The sequence below is a fragment of the Carcharhinus amblyrhynchos genome, unplaced genomic scaffold, assembly GCF_965287045.1.
Source record: "Carcharhinus amblyrhynchos unplaced genomic scaffold, sCarAmb.v2.hapA scaffold_59, whole genome shotgun sequence".
Classification (NCBI taxonomy): Eukaryota; Metazoa; Chordata; class Chondrichthyes; order Carcharhiniformes; family Carcharhinidae; genus Carcharhinus; species Carcharhinus amblyrhynchos.
This window is the reverse complement of record NW_027649799.1, coordinates 322,100-349,009: the sequence shown is the minus strand read 5'-3', so window position 1 is coordinate 349,009 and position 26,910 is coordinate 322,100. Positions and strand designations below refer to the sequence as shown.

The 26,910-nt window shown below is 49.6% G+C and overlaps 1 protein-coding gene across 1 annotated transcript; it reads right to left on the bottom strand.

The window, feature by feature from the left end:
* Positions 1–6,206: 6,206 nt before the first annotated feature.
* Positions 6,207–25,349, bottom strand: LOC145337682 (putative G-protein coupled receptor 139). The gene is made up of 2 exons (XM_080182506.1): positions 25,175–25,349; positions 6,207–7,108 (listed from the first exon to the last, which is right to left on the bottom strand). Exons 1-2 carry the CDS (start codon positions 25,347–25,349, stop codon positions 6,207–6,209), a joined length of 1,077 nt encoding a protein of 358 aa, XP_080038632.1.
* Positions 25,350–26,910: the final 1,561 nt, after the last annotated feature.

The window sequence follows — 26,910 nt, the reverse complement described above, 5'->3', positions numbered from 1 at the left end:
ATATTTTCCTAAATTGTAATTTAATTCAACAACACAATCTTTTGCACATCTCAATATAATGCATCAGAATATAATTTCAAATCTCGACCTAATGTTACACACAGTATGGTTCCACATCTAATACAACACAATATGTTCCCATATCTCAATCTAATCCATCACAATGTGCTCCGGCATTGAAATCTAATTCAATAACACAATATGTTTCCACAAGTCAATCTGATACATCATAATATTATTCCACACCTCAATCTAATAAAACCTCAGAATCCGATACCACGTCTCAATCCAATACAACAATACGTTACAATTCCACATCTCAATATAATGCAGCAACACAGTATGATTCCACGTTTCAATCAAATACAACACAAAATGGTTCCATGTCTCAATCTAATAGAACAACACAATATGACTCCACATCTCAATCTGATAGAATAGCACAATATGATACTGCATCTCAATGTAATACAAATCACATCATGGTTGTGCATTTCAATCTAATACAACACAAAATGCTCATGTACCTCAATCTAATAAAACACAAAATGATTCCACATCTGAGTCTAACACAATGGCACAATATGGTTGCACATCTCAATCTAACACAATACAAAATGCTTGTGCATCTCAATATAATTCAACGCTGTACTGTTTCTTCATCTAACACAAAACAACATGTTTTCCACATCTCAATATTCTTTAACAACACAATACTATGCCACATCTCAATCTAATGCAACATGGCAATATGATTCCACATCTCAATCCAAAAGGCCAACTCAATATAATTCCAGATCTCAGACTAATACAACACAATTTGTTCCAATATTTCAATTTATTTCTCCAACACAACATAATTCCATATCACAGTCTGATACAACGCAATATATTTCCTCATCATGATCTAATACAGCACAATATGATTCCACAACTCAATCTAATATAACACAATATGATTCCATATCCCAACCAAATATAACACAAAATGATTCTACATCCCAGTCGAATACAACACAATATGATTCTACATCTCAATCTAAAACAACACAATAGGAGCAGGAGTCGGCCATCTAGCCCTTCGAGCCTGCCCCGCCATTCAATAAGGTCATGGCTGATCTGAAGTGGATCAGTTCCACTTTCCCGCTTTCTCCCCATAACCCTTAATTCCCTTGTCAATCAGAAACCTATCTACGCGTGACTTAAATATATTCAGCGAGGCCACCTCCACCACTTCAACGGGCAGAGAATTCCAGAGATTCGCCAACCTTTGAGTGAAGAAGTTCCTCCTCAATTCTGGTCTAAACTGCACCCTCCCACCCCCCTCCTTATCTTGAGGCTGTGCCCTCGAGTCCTGCTATCATTTCTGAGCGGGAAGAATCTCTCTACCTCTACCCTATCCATCCCTTTCAATGTCTTATATGTCTCTATAAGATCCCCCCTCAGCCTTTTAAACTCCAACGAGTACAGACCCAGTCTATTTAGTCTCTCTTCATAGTCCAGCCCCCTCATCACCGGTATCAGCCGAGTGAACCTCCTCTGCACTCCCTCCAAGGCCAATATATCCTTCCGCAAGTGCGGCGACCAAAACTGCACACAGTACTCCAGCTGTTGACCAGAATTTTGTCTGAGTTCTCTTTACTGGGGCACAATGCTTTTGAAATCATTACGAATTTAGACATGTCTATCAAAAATATTCGTGAACAGAATTTTGACAATGCCATGAATATGGCGACAAAAATAAACAGTCAAACATTTCTGAACAATAAAAGCCCCTGTGCATTACTCGTTACATGTTCCAATCAGCATTTCATCTGCAATGCTGCTGTTACAATCCTGTGAAGAATCTATGCGTTTTGTTTTGACTTTGTTGAAAATGTTTTCTTTCAATCAGTCATTGAGTCTCACTCAGTCTGTCAGTCAGCCTCACTCAGTCTGTCAGTCGGCCTCACTCAGTCAGTCAGCCTCACTCTGTCAGTCAGTCGGCCTCACTCAGTCTGTCAGTCGGCCTCACTCAGTCAACAGTCAGCCTCACTCTGTCAGTCAGTCGGCTTCACTCAGTCTGTCAGTCAGTCAGCCTCACTCAGTCTGTCAGTCAGCCTCACTCAGTCTGTCAGTCAGCCTCACTCAGTCTGGCAGTCAGCCTCACTCAGTCTGTCAGTCAGTCAGCCTCACTCAGTCTGTCAGTCAGCCTCACTCAGTCTGTCAGTCAGCCTCACTCTGTCAGTCAGTCAGCCTCACTCTGTCAGTCAGTCGGCCTCACTCAGTCTGTCAGTCAGCCTCACTCTGTCAGTCAGACGGCCTCACTCTGTCAGTCAGTCGGCCTGACTCTGTCAGTCAGTCGGCCTCATTCAGTCTGTCAGTCGGCCTCACTCTGTCAGTCAGTCGGCCTCACTCAGTCTGTCAGTCAGCCTCACTCTGTCAGTCAGTCGGCCTCACTCTGTCAGTCAGTCAGCATCACTCAGTTTGTCAGTCGGCCTCACTCTGTCAGTCAGTCAGCCTCACTCAGTTTGTCAGTCAGCCTCACTCTGTCAGTCAGTCAGCCTCACTCAGTCTGTCAGTCGGCATCACTCTGTCAGTCAGTCGGCCTCACTCAGTCAGTCAGTCGGCCTCACTCAGTCTGTCAGTCGGCCTCACTCAGTCTGTCAGTCAGCCTCACTCTGTCTGTCAGTCAGCCTCACTCTGTCAGTCAGTCAGCCTCACTCTGTCAGTCAGTCAGCCTCAGTCGGACAATCAGTGGGCATTGTTCGTTCGTCAGTTGGCCTCACTTCGTCAGTCAGTCAGACCTCACTTGATCCATCAGTCTGCCTCGCTCAGACACTCAGCATCTCTGGATGAGTCATGGTTAGTAAGGGGCACGGTTAGTAACTGTGCAGATGACACTATGATTGGTGACATAAAAGACAGTCAAGAAAGTTCTCCCCAATTGCAAATGATCTTGACCAATTGGGCTGACGAATGGCAGATGGAGTTTAATTAAAATAAATGTGAGGTGATGCATTTTGGTAGATTGAACCAGGGCAGGACTTACTCAGTTAATGGTAGGGCATTGGGGAGTGTTACAGAACAAAGAGACCTGGGTGTACATGTTCATAGCTCCTTGAAAGTGGAGTCACAGGTGGACAGGGTGGTGAAGAAGGCATTCAGCATGCTTGGTTTCATCGGTCAGAACTTTGAAGACAGGAGTTGTGATGTCTTGTTGAAGTTGTACAAGGCCAGACTTGGAATACTGTGTGCAATTCTCGTCACCCTATTATCGAAAGGATATGATTAAACTAGAAAGAGCGCAGAAAAGATTTACTAGGATGCTACTGGGACTTGATGGGTTGAGTTTTAAGGAGAGGCTGGATAGACTGGGACATTTTTTTTCTCTGGAGCGTAGGAGGCTGAGGAGTGATTTTATAGAGATCTATAAAATAATGGGGGGCACAGATCAGCTAGAGAGTCAATATCTTTTCCCAAAGGTAGGGGAGTCTAAAACTAGAGGGTATAGGTTTAAGGTGAGAGGGGAGAGATACAAAAGTGTCCACAGGGGCATCTTGTATTCACACAGAGAGTGTTGAGTGTCTGGAACAAGCTGCCAGAGGGAATAGTGGAGACGGGTACAATTTTGCCTTTTAAAAAGCATTTAGTTAATTCCATGGGTACGATGGGTATCGAGGGATATGGGCCAAATGTGGGGAGTTGGGACCAGCTTAGAGATTTTAAAAAAAGGGGCAGCATGGACAAGTTGGGCCGAAGGGCCTGTTTCCATGCTGTAAACCTCTTTGACTCTATGACTCGATGCGTCAGTTGGCATCACTGGGTCAGTCAGCTGACCTCACAGGGTCAGTGAGTCGGCCTCGCACTGTCAGTCGGTCAGCCTTAGTCGGGCAGTCAACCCACCTGACCAGGTCAGTCTGGCTGGGTCAGTCAGTCGGCATCGCTTGGCCAATATGTTGGCCTGTCTGGTTCAGTCAGTTGGCTGACCCTGTCCGTCTGGTCAGCTTTGCTTGTTCAGACATTGGCCCTCGATCACTCGGTCAGTTTCCCATCACTGGGTCACTCCCTTGGTCTCGCTCAGTCAGTCAGTCACCTCACTCAGTCGGCCCCACTCTGTCGGTGAGTCAGCCTCACTCGGTCACTCAGTTGGTTTCACTCATTCCTTCAGTTGGCCTCAATTGGCCAGCCAGTCACTCTGGCTCGCTCAGTCAGTGAGTAGGGCCTCGCCCTGTCAGACTCTCAACCTTGGCCAGTCACTCACCCAACCTCACTGGGTCAATCAGTCGGCCTCGCTCGTTCAGTCCCTCGGCCCCGCTCGCTCACTCATTTGGCCTCATTTGGACAGTCGGTTGGCCTCGCCCGGCCCGTCCTTCACTCAGTCAGCCTCACTCGGTCACTCAGTCAGCTGCACTCAGTCAGTTGGCCACACTCAGTGATTCCCTCAGCCTCCCTCGTCCATCCAGATTGTCTCACTCAGTCAGACCTCATTGTTCAGTCAGTCGGCCCTGCTCGGTCAGTCAGCCGGCATTTCTCCCTCACTCATTTGGCCGTAATTGGTCAGTCAGCCTCGCTGGGTCAGTCAGTCGGCCTTGCTGTGTCAGTCATAGAAATCATAGAATCCCTACCGTGCAGAAAGAGGCCATTCGGCCCATTGAGTCTGCACTGACCACAATCCCACCCAGGTCCTATCCCCATATCACTACATGTTTTACCCACTAATCTCTCTGACCTACACATCTCAGGTCAGTAAGGGCAATTTAGCATGGCCAATCCACCTAACCTACACATCTTTGGACACTAAGGGACAATTTATCATGGCCAATCCACCTGATCAGTACATCTTTGGACACGAAGGGACAATTTAACATGGCCAATCCACCCTAACCTACACATCTCAGGTCACTAAGGGACAATTTATCATGGCCAATCCACCCTAACCTACACATCTTTGGACACTAAGGGACAATTTAACATGGCCAGTCCACCTAATCTACACATCTTTGGACACTAAAGGGCAATTTAGCATGGCCAATCCACCTGACCAGTACATCTTTGGACACTAAGGGACAATTTGGCATGGCCAATCCACCTCACCTACACATCTTTGGACACTAAGGGACAATTTAGCATGGCCAATCCACCTCACCTACACATCTTTGGACACTAAGTGACCAGTTAGCATGACCAACCCACCCTAACCTACACATCTTTGGACACTAAGTGACCAGTTAGCATGGCCAATCTCCCTAACCAGTCACCTTTCGTACTGCGGGAGGAAACCGGAGTACCCGGAGGAAACCCATGCAGACACGAGGAGAATGTGCAAACTCCTCACAGACAGTGACCCAAAGCGGGATTCGAACCTCAGTCCCTCGAGCTGTGAAGCAGCAGTGCTAACCCACTGTGCTACCGTGCCACCCATGAGTCATTGGGTCTCCCTTGTTTAGGCAGTCAGCCTCACTCAGTCAATCAGACAGCCTCACTTGGTCAGTCTGTGACCCTTCGCTCAGTCAGTTAGTCGGCCTTGCTTGGTCAGTCAGCCAGACAGACAGACATGCTCAGTCAGCCAGTCGACCCCACCCACTCAGCCTGTTGGCCTCGCATGGCATGTCACTCAGCCTCACTCGGTCAATCGGTTGCCCTCATTCAGTCAGCCTCACTCAGTCAGTCGTCACCGTGCATTCCGTCAGTCAGCCTCGGTATGTCAGTCACCCGGCCTCGTTCCTTCAGTCGGTCAGGCTCACTCGGTCAGTCAGTTGGCCTCACTCCGTCGGTCATCGGCCATGTTTGCTCAGCCAGTTGGCCTTGGTCAGTCAGTCAGAAGGCCTCGCCAAGTCAGTTGGCTTCACTCAGTTGGCCTCGATCAGCGTTGCTGGATCAGTCGGTCAGCCTCGTTCCCTCAGTCAGTGAGACCCAGTTAGTCAGTCGGTCACACTCACCCATTCAAACAGTCGGTCTCCCTCGGTCAGTCAGTCAGCCTCACTCAGTCATTTAGAAGGCTTTATTTGCTGAGTCAGTTGGCCTCACTCGGTCAGTCAGTCAATTTCTGTCACGTTTGATACAAGAGCCATAATCATAGACCAGTGTAGCCACAAGTTGGAGAGCAGGTCAGCTTTGCCATGTATCGTGTATCCAATCAGTGAATGGTTTATGAGTTTGGGTGGTTTGAGTGCCCAATCAGAAGAAAGAGAGAGAGAGAGACGTCTTGTATACAGGGTTTCCTATCAGGGTTTAATGAATTGAATAATTGCTGAAAAGGGAAATTTCAGCACATTTTTCAACTGCTGCCTGAACTGAGTCTGTGTCACGGCATAAATCCCAGTGTTTGTACAACAACTCAGAAGCTGCAGCATGAAACCCAATTCCATAACAAAATAATCTAACCACACAGACTTATACCCCAAATAATACATCCTGCTCCATATTGAATATAACATAAATATTGACCATAACACAATGAAATTGGCTGAGATAACAAACAGTAAAATTATGCATTTCCTTCGACTTTCCATCCCTGGCTCTCTGGAGTTCTCCCAACCGTTGTGAGCCCGGAGTCTCCTGCGGGCTCTGCTGCTCACTAAAATGTGTCTGACGGTGAGAACATTGAGCAGCAAAATCAGGACAAATGGGAGACACGGGTTTAGGATGTTGTGGAAGAACTGAATTGCTGACCAAGCTGGAGAGAACAAAACTGTCCACTTGTAATTACAAAACCAGGGGTCGTTCCCCAGCAAATATTCACCTAACAACATAAAATACCAGTAAATGTTCTTTAAACAGCTCAAGACAGTCACTGTTCCCAGAACCACAGCCGCCGATTTCTCGCTGCAATATTTACTTTTCAGCTTGGGGCAGCAAATGGCCACAAATCGATCAAAGGTGAAAGTGACAGTGAACCAGACAGAACAGTCAGTGGCGGAATAAAGCAGGACGGCGTGGATATTACACACGAGCATGGACTTCAGGTAATAAAATTGTTCATCAAAGACAATGGGGATGTGTCTCATTAACAAGTCGAGGATAATGACCAGTAGATCCCCCACAGACGTGGCCACCAGGTAACTAGTGACACACTTGGAGAGACCGCAGTTTCTGGTCCTCAGGGTCACAATTGTGATTATGTTCACTGTGAGCAAGAGAAATTTAGAATGAAATTATACATTAGCCAGGGAAGCAATTATCTGTTTGAGTGAGGTAAGGACACACTCTTACACACACACACACACACACACACACACACACACACACACACACACAGAAACACACCCACCCACACACACACACACACAGAAACACACCCACCCACACACCCACACACACACACAAACACACACACACAGAAACACACACACACACACACACACACACCCACAGACACACGTACACAATAACTCATGTCGAGATACGGGGGCACAGAAACACGTTCACACCCATGCTCACACAAACTCAAACACCCTCACACAGACACACAAACTAACACTGATACTATAACTCACAAACAGATATGGACAGACAGATATGGCCGCATACAAACACGTTCACACACATTATCACACTGACAATCTCACACACTTACCACGGACAGTATTAGTGAGAGGCAACATGGTTTTGTGAAGGGGAGGCCGTGTCTCACCAACTTGATCGAGTTTTTCGAGGAAGCGACGGAGATGGTTGATGAGGGTAGGGCAGTGGATGTTGTCTACATGGACTTCAGTAAGGACTTTGACAAGAACCCTCAGGGCAGATTGGTGTAGAAGGTGAAGTCGCTTGGGATCAGAGGTGATACAAAACTGGCTCGGTCAAAGAAGTAAGAAGGTAGCAGTGGAAGGGTACTGTTCTGAATGGAGGGCTGTGACAAGTGGTGTTCCTCAGGGATCAGTGCTGGGACCTTTGCTGTTTATAATGCGTATAAATGATTTGGAGGAAAATTTAACTGGATGAATTTGTAAGTTCGCTAACGACACAAAGGTTGGTGGATTTGCGGATAGCGATGAGGACCATCAGAGGATACAGCAAGATATAGATAAGTTGGAAACGTGGGTGGAGAGAAGGCGTTCAATCCGAAATAATGTGAGGTAAAGCATTTTGGAAGGACTAATACAGATCGGAAATATACAGGAAATGGTAGGACCCTTAAGATATTGATAGGCAAAAGGATCTGGGTGTATAGGTACACAGGTCATTGTAGAAAGTAGTCAAGAAGGTATACGGCATATTTGCCTACCTTGACCAAGGCATTGAGTTTAATAATTGGCAAGTCATGTTGTCGCTTTATAGAACCTTAGTTTGGCCGCACTTGGAGTAGAGTGTTCAATTCTGGTCACCACACTACCAGTAGGATTGGAGGCTTTGGAAAGTGTGCAGAAAAGATATACCAGGATGATGCCCTGGTAAGGAGGGCATTGACTATGAGGAGAGATTGGAGAAACATGGTTTGTTCTCACTAGAATGGTGGAGTTTGAGGGGCGACCTGATAGAAGTCTACAGGATTATGTGAGGCATGGACATTCAGGGCCACCGACATTTCTTCCCATCAGGACCATCGACATGACTCCCCCAGCAGAAACCCCAACGTTACTCCCATGAGGACTGATCACCAGAACCCTGTCATTACCTTCCCCATCAGGACCATCGAGGTCACTCCCCCCATCAGGGCCCACAACCTTCCTCCTACATCAGGAGTCCTGACAGTTACCAATCTGCATCCCTGATATTACTCCCCATCAGTACCCCAGTAATTGCCCCCCCATCAGGAACGTCAACATTACTCCCCGCCACAGCCCAAGTCTTCATTTCTCATTCAGGGACCCCTGAGATTCCTCCTCCATCAAGATCCAAGAAATTACTCCCCCCATCAGGTCTGAGAAAGTACTCCTCGAACAGGATCCCAGACATCGCTCCCCCGTGAGGACCCCCGACATTAGATCCCCATCAGGACCCACACATTATCACGTGTCCTCATCAGGGCTCCGAGATTGTCACCCCAATCAGAACCCCAAACTTTAATTCCCCGTTCAGTACCCCAACATCACTCCCCATCAGTACCCCCAACATCACTTCCCATCAGTACCCCCAACATCACTCCCCATCAGCACCCCCAACATCACTCCCCATCAGTACCCCCAACATCATTCCCCATCAGTAACCCCAACATCACTCACCATCAGTACCCCAACATCACTCCCCATCTGTACCCCCAACATCACTCCCCGATCAGTACCCCCAACATTACTCCACATCTGTACCCCCAACATCACTCCCCATCAGTACCCCCAACATAACTCCCCATCAGTGCCCCCAACATCACTCCCCAACAGTACCCCCAACATCACTCCACATCAGTACCCCCAACATCACTCCCCATCAGCAACCACAACATCACTCCCCATCAGTACCCACAAAATCACTCCCCATCAGTACCCCCAACATCACTCCCCATTAGTACCCCCAACATCACTCCCCATCAGTACCCCCAACGTCACTCCCCAACAGCACCCCCATCATCACTTCCCATCAGTATCCCCAACATCACTCCCCATCAGTTCCCCAACATCACTACCCATCAGTACCCCCAACATCACTCCCCATCAGTACCCCCAACATCACTCCGCATCAGTACCACCAACATCACTCCCCATCAGTACCCCCAACATCACTCCCCATCAGTACCCCAACATCACTCCCCATCAGTACCCCCAACATCACTCCCCATCAATACCCCCAACATCACTCCCCATCAGTACCCCCAACATCACTCCCCATCAGTACCACCAACGTCACTCCCCAACAGTACCCCCATCATCACTTTCCATCAGTATCCCCAACATCACTCCCCATCAGTTCCCCCAACATCACTACCCATCAGTACCCCCAACATCACTCCCCATCAGTACCCCCAACATCACTCCCCATCAGTACCCCCAACATCACTCCCCATCAGTACCCCCAACATCACTCCCCATCAGTACCCCAACATCACTCCCCATCAGTACCCCCAACATCACTCCCCAATCAATACCCCCAACATCACTCCCCATCCGTACCCCCAACATCACTCTCCATCAGTAACCCCAACATCACTCCCCATCAGTACCCCAACATCACTCCCCATCAGTACCCCAACATCACTCCACATCAGTACCCCAACATCACCCCCATTTGTACCCCCAACATCACTCCCCATCAGTACCCCAACATCACTCCCCGATCAGTACCCCAACATCACTCCCCATCAGCACCCCCAGCATCACTCCCCATCAGTACCCCCAACATCACTCCCCATCAGAACCCCCAACATCACTCCCCATCAGTACCCCCAACACCACTTCCCATCAGTACCCCCAACATCACTCCCCACCAGTACCCCCAACATCACTCCCCATCAGTACCCCCAACATCACTCCCCATCAGTACCCCAAACATCACTCCCCATCAGTACCCCCAACATCACTTCCCATCAGTACCCACAACATCACTTCCCGATCAGTACCCGTAACAACACTCCCCATCAGTAACCCCAACATCACTCCCCATCAGTACCCGCAACATCAGTCCCCATCAGTACCCCAACATCACTCCCCATCAGTACCCCAACATCACCCCCATTTGTACCCCCAACATCACTCCCCATCAGTACCCCAACATCACTCCCCGATCAGTACCCCAACATCACTCTCCTTCAGTACCCCCAACATCACTCCCCATCAGTACAAAAACATCACTCCCCATCAGTACCCCCAACATCACTGCCCATCAGTACCCCCAACATCACTCCCCGATCAGTACCCGCAACACCACTCCCCATCAGCACCCCCAACATCACACCCCATCAGCACCCCCAACATCATTCCCCATCAGCACCCCCAACATCACTGCCATTCAGTACCCCCAACATCACTCCCCATCACTACACCGAACATCACTCCCCATCACTACCCCCAACATCACTCCCCATCAGGACCCCAACATCACTCCACATCAGTACCCCAACATCACCCCCATTTGTACCCCCATCAGTACTCCCAACATCACTCCCCACCACTACCCCCAACATCACTCCCCATCAGTACCCCCAACATCACTCCCCATCAGTACCCCCAACATCACTTGCCATCAGTACCCCCAACATCACTCCCCATCAGTACCCCCAACATAACTCCCCATCAGTACCCCAACATCACTCCCCATCAGTACTCCCAACATCACTCCCCATCAATACCCCCAACATCACACCCCATCCGTACCCCCAACATCACTCCCCATCAGTAACCCCAACATCACTCCCCATCAGTACCCCCAACGTCACTCCCCATCAGTACCCCAACATCACTCCCCATCAGTACCCCAACATCACCCCCATTTGTACCCCCAACATCACTCCCCATCAGTACCCCAACATCACTCCCCGATCAGTACCCCAACATCACTCCCCATCAGTACCCCCAGCATCACTCCCCATCAGTACCCCCAACATCACTCCCCATCAGTACCCCCAACATCACTCCCCATCAGTACCCCCAGCATCACTTCCCATCAGTACCCCCAACATCACTCCCCATCAGTACCCGCAACATCACTCCCCATCAGTACCCCCAACATCACTCCCCATCAGTACCCCCAACATCACTTCCCATCAGTACCCCCAACATCACTCCCCATCAGTACCCCCGACATTACTCCCTCATCAGTACCCCCAACATTACTCCCTCATCAGTACCCCCAACATCACTCCCCATCAGTACCCCCAACATCACTCCCCATCAGTACCCCCAACATCACTCCCCATCAGTACCCCGAACATCACTGCCCATCAGTACCCCCAACATCACTCCACGATCAGTACCCCCAACACCACTCCCCATCAGTACCCCCAACATCACTCCCCATCAGTACCCCCAACAACATTCCCCATCAGCACCCCCAACATCACTCCCCATCAGTACCCCCTACATCACTCCCCATCCGTACACCCAACATCACTCCCCATCAGTACCCCCAACATCATTCCCCATCAGTACTCCCAACATCACTCCCCATCAGTACCCCCAACATCACTCCCCATCAGTACCCCAACATCACTCCCCAACAGTACCCCCAACATCACTCCCCATCAGTACCCCCAACATCACTCCCAATCATTAAACCCAACATCACTCCCCATCAGTACCCCCGACATTACTCCCTCATCAGTACCCCCAATATTACTCCCTCATCAGTACCCCCAACATCACTCCCCATCAGTACCTCCAACATCAGTCCCCATCAGTACCCCAACATCACTCCCCATCAGTACCCCAACATCACCCCCATTTGTACCCCCAACATCACTCCCCATCAATACCCCAACATCATTCCCCGATCAGTACCCCAACATCACTCCCCATCAGTACCCCCAACATCACTCCCCAACAGTACCCCCCAACATCACTCCGCATCAGTACCCCAAACATCAGTCCCCATCAGTTCCCCAACATCACTCCCCATCAGAACCCCAACAGCACCCCCATTTGTACCCCCAACATCACTCCCCATCAGTACCCCAACATCACTCCCCGATCAGTACCCCAACATCACTCGCCATCAGTACCCCCAATATCACTCCCCATCAGTACCCCCAACATCACTCCCCATCAGTACCCGCAACATCACTCCCCATCAGTACCCCCAACATCACTCCCCATCAGTACCCCCAACATCACTCCCCATCAGTACCCCCAACGTCACTCCCCATCAGTACCCCCAACATCACTCCCCATCAGTACCCCAACATCATTCCCCATCAGCACCCCCAACATCACTCGCCATCAGTACCCCCAACATCACTCCCCATCAGTACCCCCAACATCACTCATCATCAGTACCCCCAACATCACTCCCCATCAGTACCCCCAACATCACTCCCCATCAGTACCCCCAACATCACTCCCCATCAGTACCCCCAACATCACTCCCCATCAGTAACCCCAACATCACTCCCCATCCGTACACCCAACATCACTCCCGATCAGTACCCCCAACATCATTCCCCATCAGTACTCCCAACATCACTCCCCATCAGTACCCCCAACATCACTCCCCATCAGTACCCCTAACATCACTCCCCATCAGTACCCCAACATCACTCCCCATCAGTACCCCCAACATCACTCCCCATCAATACCACCAACATCAGTGCTCATCAGTACCCCCAACATCACTCCCCATCAGTAACCCCAACATCACTCCCCATCAGTACCCCCAAAGTCAGTCCCCATCAGTACCCCAACATCACTCCCCATCAGTACCCCAACATCACCCCCATTTGTACCCCCAACATCACTCCCCATCAGTACCCCAACTTCACTCCCCGATCAGTACCACAACATCACTCCCCATCAGTACCCCCAGCATCACTCCCCATCAGTACTCCCAACATCACTCCCCATCAGTACCCCCAACATCACTCCCCATCAGTACCCCCAACATCACTTCCCATCAGTACCCCCAACATCACTCCCCATCAGTACCCGCAACATCACTCCCCATCAGTACCCCCAACATCACTCCCCATCAGTACCCCCAACATCACTCCCCATCAGTACCCCCAAAATCCCTTCCCATCAGTACCCCCAACATCACTCCCCATCAGTACCCGTAACATTACTCCCCATCAGTAACCCCAACATCACTCCCCATCAGTACCCCCAACATCAGTCCCCATCAGTACCCCAACATCACTCCCCATCAGTACCCCAACATCACCCCCATTTGTACCCCCAACATCACTCCCCAACAGTACCCCAACATCACTCCCCGACCAGTACCCCAACATCACTCCCCATCAGTACCCCCAACATCACTCCCCATCAGTACCCCCAACATCACTCCCCGTCAGTACCCCCAACATCACTGCCCATCAGTACCCCCAACATCACACCCCGATCAGCACCCCCAACACCACTCCCCATCAGTACCCCCAACATCACTCCCCAAAAGTACCCCCAACATCATTCCCCATCAGCAACCCCAACATCACTCCCCATCAGTACCCCCAACATCACTCCCCATCCGTACACCCAACATCACTCCCCATCAGTACCCCCAACATCATTCCCCATCAGTACTCCCAACATCACTCCCCATCAGTACCCCCAACATCACTCCCCATCAGTACCCCAACATGACTCCCCAACAGTACCCCCAACATCACTCCCCATCAGTACCCCCAACATCACTCCCCATCATTAACCCCAACATCACTCCCCATCAGTACCCCAACATGACTCCCCAACAGTACCCCCAACATCACTCCCCATCAGTACCCCCAACAACAGTCCCCATCAGTACCCCAACATCACCCCCATTTATACCCCCAACATCACTCCCCATCCGTACCCCAACATCGCTCCCCGATCAGTACCCCAACATCACTCCCCATCAGTACCCCCAGCATCACTCCCCATCAGTACCCCCAACATCACTCCCCATCAATACCCCCAACATCACTCCCCATCAGTACCCCCAACATCACTTCCCATCAGTACCCCCAACATCACTCCCCATCAGTACCCGCAACATCACTCCCCATCAGTACCCACAACATCACTCCCCATCAGTATCCCCAACATCAGTCCCCATCAGTACCCCAACGTCACTCCCCATCAGTACCCCAACATCACCGCCATTTGTACCCCCAACATCACTCCCCATCAGTACCCCAACATCACTCCCCGATCAGTACCCCAACATCACTCCCCATCAGTACCCCCAGCATCACTCCCCATCAGTACCCCAACATCATTCCCCATCAGCACCCTCAACATCACTCCCCATCAGTACCCCGAACATCACTCCCCATCAGTACCCCCAACATCACTCCCCATCAGTACCCCCAACATCACTCCCCATCAGTACCCCCAACATCACTCCCCATCAGTACCCCCAACATCACTCCCCATCAGTACCCCCAACATCATTCCCCATCAGTACCCCCAACATCACTCCCCATCCGTACACCCAACATCACTCCCCATCAGTACCCCAAACATCATTCCCCATCAGTACTCCCAACATCACTCCCCATCAGTACCCCCAACATCACTCCCCATCAGTACCCCCAACATCACTCCCCATCCGTAAACCCAACATCACTCCCCATCAGTACCCCCAACATCATTCCCCATCAGTACTCCCAACATCACTCCCCATCAGTACCCCCAACATCACTCCCCATCAGTACCCCAACATCACTCCCCATCAGTACGCCCAACATCACTCCCCATCAGTACCCCCAACATCACTGCCCATCATTACCCCAACATCACTCCCCATCAGTAACCCCAACATCACTCCCCATCAGTACCCACAACATCGCTCCCCATCAGGACCCCCAACATCACTCCCCATCAGTACCCCCAACATCACTCCCCATCAGTACCCCCAACATCACTCCCCATCAGTACCCCCAACATCACTCCCCATCAGTACCCCCAACATCACTCCCCATCCGTACACCCAACATCACTCCCGATCAGTACCCCCAACATCACTCCCCATCAGTACCCCCAACGTCAGTCCCCATCAGTACCCCAACATCACTCCCCATCAGTACCCCAACATCACCCCCATTTGTACCCCCAACATCACTCCCCATCAGTACCCCAACATCACTCCCCGATCAGTACCCCAACATCACCCCCATCAGTACCCCCAGCATCACTCCCCATCAGTACTCCCAACATCTCTCCCCATCAGTACCCCCAACATCACTCCCCATCAGTACCCCCAACATCACTTCCCATCAGTACCCCCAACATCACTCCCCATCAGTACCCGCAACATCACTCCCCATCAGTACCCCCAACATCACTCCCCACCAGTACCCCCAACATCACTCCCCGTCAGTACCCCCAACATCACTTCCCATCAGTACCCCCAACATCACTCCCCATCAGTACCCGTAACATCACTCCCCATCAGTAACCCCAACATCACTCCCCATCAGTACCCCCAACATCAGTCCCCATCAGTACCCCAACATCACTCCCCATCAGTACCCCAACATCACCCCCATTTGTACCCCCAACATCACTCCCCATCAGTACCCCAACATCACTCCCCGATCAGTACCCCCACATCACTCCCCATCAGTACCGCCAACATCACTCCCCATCAGTACCCCCAACATCACTCCCCGTCAGTACCCCCAACATCACTGCCCATCAGTACCCCCAACATCACTCCCCGATGAGTACCCCCAACACCACTCCCCATCAGTACCCCCAACATCACTCCCCATCAGTACCCCCAACATGATTCCCATCAGCACCCCCAACATCACTCCCCATCAGTACCCCCAACATCACTCCCCATCCGTACACCCAACATCACTCCCCATCAGTCCCCCAACATCATTCCCCATCAGTACTCCCAACATCACTCCCCATCAGTACCCCCAACATCACTCCCCATCAGTACCCCAATATCACTCCCCAACAGTACCCCCAACATCACTCCCCATCATTACCCCCAACATCACTCCCCATCATTAACCCCAACATCACTCCCCATCAGTACCCCCGACATTACTCCCTCATCGGTACCACCAACATTACTCCCTCATCAGTACCCCCAACATCACACCCCATCAGACCCCCCAACATCACTTCCCATCAGTGCCCCCAACATTACTCCCCATCAGTACCCGTAACATCACTCCCCATCAGTAACCCCAACATCACTCCCCATCACTACCCCCAACAACAGTCCCCATCAGTACCCCAACATCACCCCCATTTAAACCCCCAACATCACTCCCCATCCGTACCCCAACATCGCTCCCCGATCAGTACCCCAACATCACTCCCCATCAGTACCCCCAGCATCACTCCCCATCAGTACCCCCAAAATCACTCCCCATCAATACCCCCAACATCACTCCCCATCAGTACCCCCAACATCACTTCCCATCAGTACCCCCAACATCACTCCCCATCAGTACCCGCAACATCACTCCCCATCAGTACCCCCAACATCACTCCCCATCAGTACCCCCAACATCACTCCCCATCAGTACCCGTAACATCAATCCCCATCATTAACCCCAATATCACTCCCCATCAGTACCCCCAACAGCAGTCCCCATCAGTACCCCTACATCACTCCCCATCAGTACCCCAACATCACTCCCCATCAGTACCCCCAGCATCACTCCCCATCAGTACCCCCAACATCATTCCCCATCAGCACCCTCAACATCACTCCCCATCAGTACCCCCAACATCACTCCCCATCAGTACCCCCAACATCACTCCCCATCAGTACCCCCAACATCACTCCCCATCAGTACCCCCAACATCACTCCCCATCAGTACCCCCAACATCACTCCCCATCAGTACCCCCAACATCACTCCCCATCAGTACCCCCAACATCACTCCCCATCCGTACACTCAAGATCACTCCCCATCAGTACCCCCAACATCATTCCCCATCAGTACTCCCAACATCACTCCCCATCAGTACCCCCAACATCACTCCCCATCAGTACCCCCAACATCACTCCCCATCCGTACACCCAACATCACTCCCCATCAGTACCCCCAACATCATTCCCCATCAGTACTCCCAACATCACTCCCCATCAGTACCCCCAACATCACTCCCCATCAGTACCCCAACATCACTCCCCATGAGTACGCCCAACATCACTCCCCATCAGTACCCCCAACATCACTCCCCATCATTACCCCCAACATCACTCCCCATCAGTAACCCCAACATCACTCCCCATCAGTACCCACATCATCACTCCCCATCAGGACCCCCAACATCACTCCCTATCAGTAACCCCAACATCACTCCCCATCAGTACCCACAACATCATTCCCCATCAGGACCCCCAACATCACTCCACATCAGTACCCCCAACATCACTCCCCATCAGTACCCCCAACATCACTCCCCATCAGTACCCCCAACATCACTCCCCATCAGTACCCCAACATCACTCCCCATCAGTACCCCAACATCACCCCCATTTGTACCCCCAACATCACTCCCCATCAGTACCCCAACATCACTCCCCGATCAGTACCCCAACATCACTCCCCATCAGTACCCCCAGCATCACTCCCCATCAGTACCCCCAACATCATTCCCCATCAGCACCCTCAACATCACTCCCCATCAGTACCCCCAACATCACTCCCCATCAGTACCCCCAACATCACTCCCCATCAGTACCCCCAACATCACTCCCCATCAGTACCCCCAACATCACTCCCCATCAGTACCCCCAACATCACTCCCCATCAGTACCCCCAACATCACTCCCCATCAGTACCCCCAGCATCACTCCCCATCCGTACACTCAAGATCACTCCCCATCAGTACCCCCAACATCATTCCCCATCAGTACTCCCAACATCACTCCCCGTCAGTACCCCCAACATCACTCCCCATCAGTACCCCCAACATCACTCCCCATCCGTGCACCCAACATCACTCCCCATCAGTACCCCCAACATCATTCCCCATCAGTACTCCCAACATCACTCCCCATCAGTACTCCCAACATCACTCCCCATCAGTACCCCAACATCACTCCCCATCAGTACGCCCAACATCACTCCCCATCAGTACCCCCAACATCACTCCCCATCATTACCCCCAACATCACTCCCCATCAGTAACCCCAACATCACTCCCCATCAGTACCCACAACATCACTCCCCATCAGGACCCCCAACATCACTCCCTATCAGTAACCCCAACATCACTCCCCATCAGTACCCACAACATCACTCCCCATCAGGACCCCCAACATCACTCCCTATCAGTAACCCCAACATCACTCCCCATCAGTACCCCCAACATCACTCCCCATCAGTACCCCCAACATCACTCCCCATCAGTACCCCCAACATCACTTCCCCATTAGGAATCCGGACATTAGTCCCCCATCAGGCCACAGTTATTACTCCCCCATCTGGACTACCATCATGTTCCCCCCACCCTTACCCCCACATTAATCACCCATCAGGACCCGTGACATCACTCCCGAATGAGCATCCCCATCATTACTTCCGCATGTATCAGGATCCCCAACATTACTCCCCCATCAGGATCCCCAACATGACTCCCCCATCAGGATTCACAACATTACTCCCCCATCAGGATCCCCATCCTTACTCCCCCTTCAGGATCCCCAACATTACTCCGCCATCAGGATCCCCAACATTACTCCCCCATCAGGATCCCCAGCATTACTCCCCCATCAGGATTCACAACATTACTCCCCGATCAGGATCCCCAACATTACTCCCCCATCAGGATCCCCGACATTACTCCCCCATCAGGATCCCCAACATTACTCCCCCATCCGGATCCCCAACATTACTCCCCCATCAGGATCCCCAACATTACTCCCCCATCAGGATTCACAACATTACACCCCGATCAGGATCCCCAACATTACTCCCCCATCAGGATCCCCAACATTACTCCCCCATCAGGATTCCCGACATTACTCCGCCATCAGGATCCCCAACATTACTCCCCCATCAGGATCCCCAACATTACTCCCCCATCAGGAAGCCTGACATTAGTCTCCCAATCAGGTCACAGGCACTACTCCCCCGTCTGATCTGCTGTCATGCCCCCCCCCCCCTATTATGATCCCCGACACTAATCCCCCATTAGAACCCAAGACATTACTCCTCCATCAGAACCCCCGACATTATTCCCACATCAGGAAATGTGGCATTGCTCTCCCATCAGGAACCACAACATTATTCCCCTCTCAGTACCCACGTCCTTCCTCCCCCATCAGGACCTCCAGCATTGATTTCCCAATCAGGGTTTGACAGGCCTGTTTGTTTTGCCGTTGTCTTGTCCGGTGCTTCGATCGGTGCCAGTTGGTCTGTCCAGTTTCATTTCTTTGTTGGGACTTTGCGGCGATTGTTACAGCTGAGTGGCTTGCTGGGCCACTTCAGAGGGTCGGTGAGAGTCAACCAAATTGCTGTGGTCTGGAGTCACATGTAGGCTAGACCAGAGAAGGACGGCAGATTTCCTTCCCTAAAGGGCATTGGTGAACCGGATGTCTTTTTTTTTCCTGCCAATCAACAATGATTTCATGGTCATCACTAGACTCTTAATTCCAGTTTTTATTTTGTTATTGAATTCAAATTTGGCAGGGCTCAAACCCAAGTCTCCAGAACAGTATCTGGGCGCTAACCACCTGGAACCAACAAAGGTTCATCGCATTTCACGTGGCAAATCCTTTTGTAAATTCCTGATTGTTCAGTAGATCCTCCCATCGAGTTAAATATACCTATTCTACCTGTTCCAGGTTTTACTAAGGGCGGAATTGCGCGGACGGTGTGGAGAGTCTGCAGAAGGATGTAGATCGGCTGGGCAAATGGGCCAGGAAATGGCAAATGGAATTTAATGTTGGCAAGTGCGAGGTGGTCCACTTTGGTAGGAATAATGGTAGGAAGGACTATTACTTACGGGGCGAAAAACTGCAGCATGCGACGGTGCAGAGGGACCTCGGGGTCCTTGTGCATGAGTCGCAAAAACCCAGCTTGCAGGTGGAGCTGGTGGTCAGGAAGGCGAATGGGATGCTGGTCTTCATAGCGAGGGGGATTGAATATAAAAGTAGGGAGGTCTTGCTGCAGCTGTATAGGGCATTGGTGAGGCTTGTACTCGTCAGAGTTTAGAAGAATGAGGGGAGACCTCATTGACACGTATAAGATGATGAATGGGATGGATAGGAGAGAGGTGGAGAGGCTCTTCCTGCTCAGAAAGGACAGTAGGACTCGGGGGCACAGCCTCAAGATAAAGTGGGAGCGTTTTAGAATGGAGTTGAGGAGGAACTTCTTCACTCAAAGGGTGGTGAATCTCTGGAATTCTCTGCCCGTTGAGGTGGTGGAGGCTGCCTCGCTAAATATTTTTAAGACACAGGTTGATGGGTTTTTGATAGGCAAGGGGATTAAGGGTTATGGGGAGAGGGCGGGAATGTGGAACTGAGACACGACAGATCAACCATGATCTTATTGAATGGCGGGGCAGACTCGAAGGGCTGGATGGCCTACTCCTGCTCCTATTTCTTATGTTCTTAAGTTCTTATAGGTCTGGTCATATAGCTGTGGAACACTCCAAGCAGTTGGACTGTGCCATTGCACCCATCGCTAACGGTTATGCAGAAAAATCTCTTTGACCAAAAGTCCATCAGGAAGTGTCTGCCTATAACATCGTTAAGGAACTGCTGGAAAAGGATACTTTCCTGAGCAGACAGTAAAATCCATTTGACAGAACCTGTCATCACCAAAACTGGCTGTCTTGACAAGACAACACTGTTCAATCCTTCCTGAGTCTCACCTCCTCCACATTGGCTATCCTGGGAAACAGAATGCTCCCCGTCCCTTCCCAAACCTGCCTTACCAAGAAGATTGGCAGTTATTTTTGTTCAGGTTGACACCGAGCAGATCTCTCTGTTCGATGGGTTATTCCTGGGATCCAGCACCCAGTAAACCATCAACAACTGATGGAGGGTCATCAACGTACTGAAAGGTGCCTGAAATATGCTGGTTTTCTAACCCAGGACTGTGTGTGAGGGATACATTAAAGCTTGGGGCAGCCGCACAGAGGCACAGTGGGGAAAGATCGCTGTCCAAGAGTTCTCACTCAAAACTCAGAGAGGGGCTGGAAGCAGTGTTGTAGCCATTCGACTGAACGTCTAACATTGAATGTGCATCGGAAATAACAAGTGTGGTAACTGTGTGGAGGAATGTCTGAGTGGATCATCTTGTGTGGAAATAATGAACCGACTGCATCTTCTGCCCTGTTCGATTTGAAAGGTTTTAACATAGAACATAGAACACTACAGCACAAACAGGCCGTTCCGCCCACAAGTTGTCCCCATCACATCCATACCTACCAAGCCATAGACCTACCTATAACCCCCAATCCCATTAGATCCCATATACTCATCCAGAAGTCTTTTAAAAGACCCCAGCGAGTTCGCCTCCTCCACCACCGACGGCAGCCGATTCCATTCATTCACCCCCCTCTGAGTGAAAAACTTACCCCTAACATCTCCTCTGTACTTGCCCCCCAGCACCTTAAACCTGTGTCCTGTCGTAGTGACCATTTCAGCCCTGGGAAATAGCCTTCGAGAATTCACCCATTTTTTGATTTACTTTTACACACTTTATCAGGAAAGGAAAATGTGTACAAAGTTTCTCAGATACTAATCAGTTTCTGAAAATACTGAAAACTTCTCAGGTAGCTGGGCTGGTTTGCTCATGTGGTTAGAGTGTGGTGCCAATAACGCCAAGATCGTGGGTTCAATCCTCATACTGACTTTGCCTGTGTGTGTGGCTTTGGGAGTCTTTTTGTCAGTACAGGCTGAGTTGCTTTACATCCTTCCGTACAGTCATGGTGCAGCTTTTGTTCTGGGGCGGCAGGGTAGCACAGTGGGTAGCACTGCTGCTTCACAGCTCCAGGGACCTGGGTTTGATTCCCGGCTCGGGTCACTGTCTGTGTGGAGATTGCACATTGCCCTCGTGTCTGCGCGGGTTTCCTCTGAGTGTTCCAGTTTCTTCCCACAGCCCAAAGCTGTGTGGGTTAGGTTGATTGGCCATGCTAAAATTGCCTGTTAGTGTCCTGAGATGTGTAGATTAGTGGGTGGGATATGGAGGTAGGGCCTGGGAGGGATTGTGGTTGGTGCAGACTCAATGGGCTGAATGGGTCTCTTTCTGCACTGTAGGGTTCGATGATACTTCTAGATCTGTGTTAAATATTTAATCCAGTTAAAATGTTGAAGTTTGCTATCTCTGTAATTAAGATAAAGTCTTTATCTGCTAGCCAATAAGCATTGTTTAATTGATCTATTTTCCTGACATTATTAAAGTTAGGCACAGCTTGGCAGGTATTTTGCAACAATGCCATATTATGTGTGTTGTGTGAAGAATATGTTTTACTCTGTCCAGCTACCTACTGGCCTGTAAAAAGTTCATTGCAAAGTCATTGTTGGTCATGACATTAATCCACGATGTCTGTGATGATGCCAAATTGGCACAGCTCAGTTCTAACCGCTTGGCAGAGGTCGTCAGTTCCAGTTGGAGTGATGCAATGGCAAGAATTTTTCTCTCTCTCTCTCACACTCTCAGTGTCAACAAATCGAAGGAGATAGTCATTGACTTCAGGAAGCATAGTGGAGGGCATGTACCTGTCTACATCACTAGAGGTGAAATGGACAAGAAGTTCACACATTAACGTTTCCAAATCACCAACAAACTGTCCTGGTTCCTCCACGATGACACTATAGTAAGGAAGCCCAACAAGGCCTCTGCTTTCTCAGGGGGCTAAGGAAATTTGGTTTGTCCACTATGACTCTCACCAACTTTTACTAATGCACGTAGAAAGCGTTATTTGTGTTTGTACCACAGCTTGGCATGGCTTCCACTCTGTCCAAGACTGCAAGAAACTACAAAGGGTCATGAACGAAGCCCAGTCCATCACCTCAAACCTTCCTGCCACGCCTTCAAAGTGTCCACACTTCCCACAGCCTCGGAAAAAAACAATAAGCATAGTTAAGGACCCCACGCAACTTCACAAGGTCTATTTCACCTTCTTCCATTGGGAAAACACATAAAAATCTGAGGACACATCAAACCGAACCGAGAACAGATTCTTCCATGCCTTTTGAATGGACCTACCTCACATTAAGTTGATCTTGTTTTACACCCCAGCTACGACTGTACCACGACATTCTGCACTCTCTTCTTATCATCTCTTTGTCTGTACAGCGTGCAAGAACCAATATTTTTCATGATGTACAAATACATACGGCAATAATAAATCAACTCAAATAAATCAAAAATAATCATTCCTGACAAGCCTCAGGTAGGGAAATAACATCATAAAGTTGTACTGGCCAATAAAGACCCATTGGCTCATCGCCTTTGCACTAACAATAGTTTCCTGCACATGTCCAATGTCCTGGAATTTTGTGATATTTTAAGTGATCATCTAAATAATTTTTTAAAGAGTGTAGGTTTTCCGTCCCCCCACTACCTGCACAGGTAGTTCATTTGGAGTATTGTGCGCAGTTCTGGTCGCCTCACTATAGGAAAGATGTAGAAGCTATTGAAAGGGTGCAGAGGAGATTTACAAGGATGTTGCCTGGACTGGGAGGCATGCCTTTTGAAGTTAGGTTGAGGGAGCTGGGACTCTTTTCCCTGTAGAGACGAAGGTTGAGAGGCGACCTGATAGAAGTTTACAAAATGTTGAGAGGAATAGATAGGGTGGACTCTCAGAGGCTATTTCCCCGGTTTGAAATGGTCGCTACGAGAGGACACAGATTTAAGGTGCGGGGAGGGAGGTTCAGAAGTGATGGTAGGGGTAAGTTTTTCACTCAGAGGGTGGTGAGTGAATGGAATCGGCTGCCGTCAGTGGTGGTGGAGGCGAACTCGCTGGGGTCTTTTAAAAGACTTCTGGATGAGTATATGGGGTTTAATGAGATTGAGGGTTATAGATATGTCTGTAGGTTGGTAGGTGATGTGATCGGCGCAACTTGTGGGCCGAAGGGCCTGTTTGTGCTGTAGTGTTCTATGTTCTATGTTCTATGTTCTATTCCAGATTCACACTGCCGTCTGAGTGGAAACAATAATTCTCAAATCCCCTCTTAATCTCCTGACCCTCAGCCTAAAGCCATGACCCTTTGTGACTCACACCTGCTGTTTCCTGTTCACCCTGCCCATCCCCTTTGTAATCTGATACACACCTCGATAATGTCTCCCTTCAGCCTTCTCTGCTCTGAAGAAAGGAACCCAATCCTATCCAATCTCTCCGTATCGTTCGAATGCCCCACCCCAGGCAAACTCCTGGAGTCTGTGGCTGGGAACAGGGAATGGGAGTGGAACTGAATACAATAAAATCCATCCTCCCAATAATTTAATAACAAGATGAGGAATGGAATGAAAGATGGATTTTCAATACAATAGCTGATGTAGAGACTGACTGGGGAAGCAAATAGGAGCAAAGACGAGCAAATGGAACATCAGATACACTGAAACATTCATCAGTAGGGTTAGTGACTGAATACAGATATTCTAAAGAAACAATAACTAAGGCCAAGTGCGTAAGACCAGTAATAAAATTAAATTAAACAGGGTGAATTGAATTAATAACAGGACAGAGAAACTTACCAGGGACACCAACAATAGCCAAGATTGGGTAGTAAACCCCTTGAATAACCCAGAGAATATATTGGATACGAGATACTAATGATATCCGATCTGGAGAAAGCCAGTAAAAACCCTCAGTAAAACTCCTGTCAATTATTGAAATATTCCTGTCTACTGTTCCCAGTTTCTGATCCATTGCTGCAAAGTTCCAGTCCGTTGTTTGCAGATTCTGATCTTTTTCTCCCTCTGTCTGCGGTCGCTGATTCTACTAGTGCCGGATTTGACCGTCCCAGTAACTGTGTGGGATAACATATTGAATGGAATCACTTATTAATAGACGAGGGAAACCCTCCAGTGACAGGAAGCGGATCCACGGAGACTGACATTAATCACAGTCGCTGAACAAACAGCTTTAGTTAACGTCTTTCAATCCAACCACCTTTTATTTGACAAAAGGTGTGGAATATTTAAACTGTCTGGGTGATGGTGGGGGTTAGGTTTGGTGCCATGCCCAGCTGTCTGCTCAAATTTGACTCTGTCAGTGCAGAGAACATCTTCATTTTCCTGGGGATGTTTTTGTCGTTCATGAGTCTCTCCTCTTAGTTACAGTATCTGGTTCCATCTCAATCCAATAATCCTCAAACCAGGAGGCAGCCCTCTGATACCTGTTTCAGAACACAGTGAGTGCAGAGATATCGATGACATTGACATTAGGCGAGACTGAGTCACTGAGCAGTATGTTGGTTGGAGTTCAGAAGAATGAGGGTGATCTCTTTAGGCCAGCCCAGGGCAACACCCTGGTGAATCACCTCTACACGCTTTCTTCTCCAACCACATCCTTCCTACCGTGCGCTGACCAGACTGTAGAGAGTACTCCAGCTCTGATCAAAGCAGCATTTCACACAAAAACCCATAAACTTCTAACAAGCCAAGACAGTGTCAAAGCAAGAAGGATGTTCCCTATGGTTCTGTTTCTGATGCACAATGTTTGTAGAGGGCTGTATTATGTATCTGTCACTGTCTGGATGTGTGCGAATGCATGATTCACTCCTCATATGGACTTGCATATTGTATGTGAAAGTCCTGCTCTATCTCTGGTACAGTATATGAGTGTCACTCTTACCGTTCATCAGTCAGTCTTTGATCAATTCTGTGAGTGCATGATTCACTCTTACCAGCTCTGCATCTGGTACAATGTGTGAGTATGAGATTTATTGTGTGTCTGTCAGACCATAACACTGTGATTATTCAGTCCGCATTGTTCTATCTGGGGCACAGTCCGAGTGTAGAACCGGTTTGGATGTGAAAGCCTCTGACAAGATGTGTGAATATATTCATCACTTGTTATTGTTGTGTCTTTGATACTTTTATCACCGATTTCTTACAAACAAATCAAAGGAGACTCAGAACAGGCCAGGAGCACTTTCCTTTTTAAGCATATGCAGGGAGAACAGTTCATCAGAGATTCCGCTGCAGCAGGCTCTGCATCTTTCAGTGAAGCCCACCTCCCCCCTGCCCCCACCCCACCCCGATAATTATATCATGCTGCACACGCACACGGGAGTGAAATTCCCATCTTAAAAACATCCAAAACAGGCACATCTTGCATTCATTTCAATTAACGTTGTCTCTGTTATAAATACTTCCAGATTAACTTGCTCTGCCTGCGACCACTTGTGTCTGACTCCAGACCTTTTGTTAACACCACAACAAGAGTTGCCTTGCAGTGTTCCTGCAGTTTGGAAGTTCTGTTGAAT

Coding starts and splice junctions, on each gene's coding strand:
- LOC145337682 (XM_080182506.1), bottom strand. CDS start 25,349: ATGGATCAGAAACTGGGAACAGTAGACAGGAATATTTCAATAATTGAC. Junction 7,109..25,174: donor GGCTATTGTTGGTGTCCCTG/GTAAGTTTCTCT, acceptor TCTTGCTCACAG/TGAACATAATCACAATTGTG.